This window comes from Octopus bimaculoides, chromosome 2 (assembly GCF_001194135.2).
Source record: "Octopus bimaculoides isolate UCB-OBI-ISO-001 chromosome 2, ASM119413v2, whole genome shotgun sequence".
NCBI classification, from domain to species: domain Eukaryota; kingdom Metazoa; phylum Mollusca; class Cephalopoda; order Octopoda; family Octopodidae; genus Octopus; species Octopus bimaculoides.
In genome coordinates this window covers 190,091,773-190,096,001 of record NC_068982.1, presented here as the reverse complement: position 1 = coordinate 190,096,001, position 4,229 = coordinate 190,091,773, and the positions used below count along the sequence as shown (strand labels likewise).

Genomic DNA, 4,229 nt, shown 5'->3' with positions numbered 1-4,229 from the left:
CGTTAGCATGCCGGATGAAATGCTTAGCAGTATTTCACCCGTCCCTACTTTCTGAGTTCAATTCCACCGAGGTTGACTTTGCCTTTTGTCCTTTCGAGGTCAATAAATTAAGTAGTAGTGAAACACTGGGGGTCGATGTAAATGACTTAATCCCTTTTCCAAAATTCCAGGCCTTGTGCCTATAGTAGAAAAGATCATTATTATTATTATTATTATTATTATTATTATTATTATTATTTAAGGCAGCGAGCTGGCAGAATTCTTAGCACACTGGATGAAATGCATAGTGGTATTTTGTCTGCCGCTATGTTCTGAGTTCAAATTCCACCGAAGTCGACTTTGCTTTTCGTCCTTTTGGGGTTGATAAATTAAATACCAGTGAAACACTGGGGATTGATGTAATCAACTCATCCCCTCTCCCAAAATTTCAGGCTTCGTGCCTTCAGCAGAAAAGATTATTATTATTATTATTATTATTATTAAAGTTGTGAGGCAACAGAATCCTTAGCTCTCTGGGTAAAAATCCTTAACAGCATTTCATGTCTTAATGTTCTGAGTTCGAATTCTGTCGAGATAAAGTTTGCCTTTCATCCCTTCAGGGTCAATAATAAGAAGCAGTTGAGCACTGGTGGGGGTCATTGTATTCAACTCGCCCCCCCACTCCAAATTGCTGGCCTTGTGCCAAAATTTGAAACCCTTATTATTGTTCTTGTTAATGTTAACTGTTTTCTATTTCTTTTTCCCTCTCCAGCCATAAATATAGAAGGGTGTGGCTCTAACTTAATCCTTCCTCCTGCCGTGAAGGACAACTTAAAACGGTACAGCATCGGAAGTGAGAACAGCATCGATGACCAGGATTCTTGCTGTTGCCATTCTAATGAAGCCTTAGCGTCACCATGTGCCAGTGAGAATCACTCGGATGAAGACCTCTTGCTCGACAGTGATTCAGAAATGGCTGCTGGAGATGTGAAATATGAAAAGATGGAAGCAGATGAGGCCAAAGTGGATTTGGAATTCCAGAGACCTGCTAATGCTGCCGTAAAACCACCAAACATTCTTGTTTACTGTGGCAAAAAAGATTCCAAACGTAAATTTGAATCCTTCAAAACCATGCTTGAAAAATGCTTGTCTTCAGATTGCTATGCGGTTTACCAACTTCAACACAACCAAATTAGCACAGCGCCCTGGATGGACAACACAATATTGTTGGTTATTGCTTGTGAAAGACTCTATGATGACATCGATCATGTGATATTTAGCTATTTTGAGAAAGGTGGGAAGCTGATGAGTTTGGCAAGCAATATTGATTCTTTGTTTCTTGACAAAGAATTGGTTCGTCGTTCTGCAGACTTGGTGAATGTATCATGTCATCATTGGAGTAATGTTCCAATGATGGCTGGACGTTACATCTACTCAAATGCTTTAAAATCCTCCAATTTTAATTGTACAGTTTTAGCATCAGAAAGTTCTAGCCAAAACTCTTTGATTGTTAAGTTAGAATCTCCAGCAGACCTTGATCAAGGAGTTGCTGTCTTATCTCAGGTGAGTTGGTTAGAAAAACCTGAAATTTTGTTGAATTATTTTTACATGTTTTGTGTGTGTGTGTGTGTAAGCACCAGTGCTGGTGCCCCATAAAAAGCACCAGTGATGGTACCACATAAAAAGTTCTCAGTACACTTTGTTAGGTGGCTGACATTAGGAAGGGCATCGAACTATGGGAACCAAGCCAAAACAGACAAATGGAATCTGGTGCAACTCCCAGGCTTGCCAGCCCCTGTCAAACTGTCCAACCCATGCCAGCATGGAAAACAGACATTAAATGATGATCTTTATATGTAGAGATTAGGGGAATAATTATAATCCTGTTCATCTGCTCTGTAGCTCATCACACTGGATCTTGGCTAGCGTAGTTTTTGAAAATCGAAAGATCTGTAAGACTTTGATTGATGCTAAAGGTAGCAGTGCACAACCTCAAGGTAAGATCCAGTGGGGCTAATATAATAAACCCAGCAAAGCGAATAACAAAAGCCAGGATTCAAATGAGGAAAGGCCAGGTCAGACTGACAGTTGTTTCTATGAATGGACAATATTTTTGTTTCATGCCTCATACAATATCATTTTTTTTGGAGTATTACATACACACGTACGTATGTGTTTATGTTTGCGTCATCATTGTTTAATGTCCACCTTCCATGCTGGCAGGGTTTGACATTTCACGAGGTTCCAACTAGACTGCATCATGCTTCAATGTCTGCCTGACATGACCTCTACACCTGAATGCTCTTCTCAATGCCATCCTCTAACCAAAGACTACTGGAAGCTTTATTTATTTTTATCTTAAGTCATTAGATGAGAAGGTTGATGCAAAATGTGGAAAAAAAACCCTTCTCATTTGTTTTTTCTGGTGGCTTCTCATCTACCAGCATCCTGATTTTCAAATGGGACAAGACATGTGCCCAGAACCCAGAGATTACTTGGAGTTACAAGGCATGTTATATAAAAACCTGCTTAATCATGTTTTAATGGCAAAAAACGATTAGTAGCTCATATTTTAAATACTGTGTGCATTAACCCTTTCATTACCAATGTGGCTGAAACTGGTTCTGGCTCTGTAGTACAAATGTCTTGTTTTCATAAGTTCTGAATTAAAATCTTCCACCAAACCTTAGTCACAATTTATGTTCCTAACACTAGCTTAATGATAACAAAGTTATTTTACTAAATTCTTTGTTATATTTAAAGAAATTGAAAGAAACACAGAGCATCTCAACAGAAATAGGGTAACAAAAGGGTTAAATGGTATTTATCACTCACTGGATGGAGTACTTTTTTTATTGATCCAACCTTAACGGAACGGTAAATCCTCTCTCTCTCTCTCTCTCTCTCTCTCTCTCTCTCTCTCTCTCCCCACCATCGTTATCATATATATTGTATATTTATTGTTTACTTATGCAAATTCAAGCTTTTAATATTTAAATTTTTCCCCCATTTCTGTTGCTACCATTTAGGTCTACTTTGACAGTGACCACTGCAGTAAACCGAGTGAGGATTTTTATGAAATTCTTTGCCATTTGTTGTCCACTCATCTTGAACTAGAATGTTCCAGCCAAGATGTTCCTCAGCTGACTCCAGCCAAACTTTTCACTAAAACAAAGGTAAGAATTGCCATTTATTCCATTTAATTTATTCATCTTACGTAACTCTTAATCTTCTTTTTCTTTCTTTCTTTTTTCACTGAAAGAGTAGAATTGTTGTTGTTGTTGTTGTGACATTAGAAGGTCATGGTGCAGTGTAATAAATTCAGGGAGGGATCCAAACTGCAGAGTGTTTTTACTTCAACTGAAACCTGTTAGATCGAATGTCAAAATTCAACTTAGTAGGAATGTTTTTTGAAAGTCTCCCAACCACATGGTTCTGGGTTCAGTCCTTCTCCGTGGCCCCCTGGGCAAGTGTCTTCTACTATAGCCTCGGGCCGACCAAAGCCTTGTGAGTGGATTTGCCAGACGGACACTGAAAAAAATCCTTATCCCCCGTCACTGCCTGACAACTGGCCTTGGTGTGTTTACATCCCTGTAACTTAGCAGTTCAGCAAAAGAGACCGATAGAGTAAGTGCCAAGCTCAAAAAATTCATTTGACTAAAGAATTTTCAAGGTGGTGCTCCAACATGGCCACAGTCTAATGACTGAAACGTGTGACCAATAAACGGTAATTAACTGGTGCATAGCTTTGATTAGACTTGCTTGAGAATCCAACTGGATCATCTTTTTATGTAAACATTCCCTGACAAAATATAAACTGTCCTTGTAATGACCCCCCTATCTGAAGCCCCTGTGGCAAATATTATTATTATTTTTATGTTTAGCGGTATTTTGCCTGTCGCTATGTTCTGAGTTCAAATTCCGCCGAGGGCGACTTTGCCTTTCATCCTTTCGGGGTCAATAAAATAAGAACCAGTTGAACCCTGGGGTTGATGTAATCGACTCATCCCCACCTCCCCCAAGCTGCCCTTGTGGCAAAATTTAGAAAAAAAAAAAATAATGATAATAAGGGATTTGACCTCAGGACATAAGGACAGACGAAATACCACAAAGTATTTTGCCTGGAATGCTAATGGTTCTGTCAGCTTGCCGTCTTAATAATAATAATAATAATCATCATCATCGTCGTTTAAGCAGACGTTAAACGACGATGATGATGATGATTATTATTATTATTATTATTATTATTA

The 4,229-nt window shown here is 38.7% G+C and overlaps 1 protein-coding gene across 1 annotated transcript in view; it reads left to right on the top strand.

Moving 5' to 3' along the window:
- The window catches only part of LOC106880135 (biotin--protein ligase), an 81,935-nt gene that overhangs the window by 15,821 nt on the left and 61,885 nt on the right, over window positions 1-4,229 (top strand). The window contains exons 5-6 of the mRNA XM_014929962.2: window positions 752-1,542; window positions 3,009-3,155. Of these exons, the coding sequence (XP_014785448.1) occupies window positions 752-1,542; window positions 3,009-3,155 (938 nt within the window). The remainder of the gene's footprint in view (window positions 1-751; window positions 1,543-3,008; window positions 3,156-4,229) is intronic.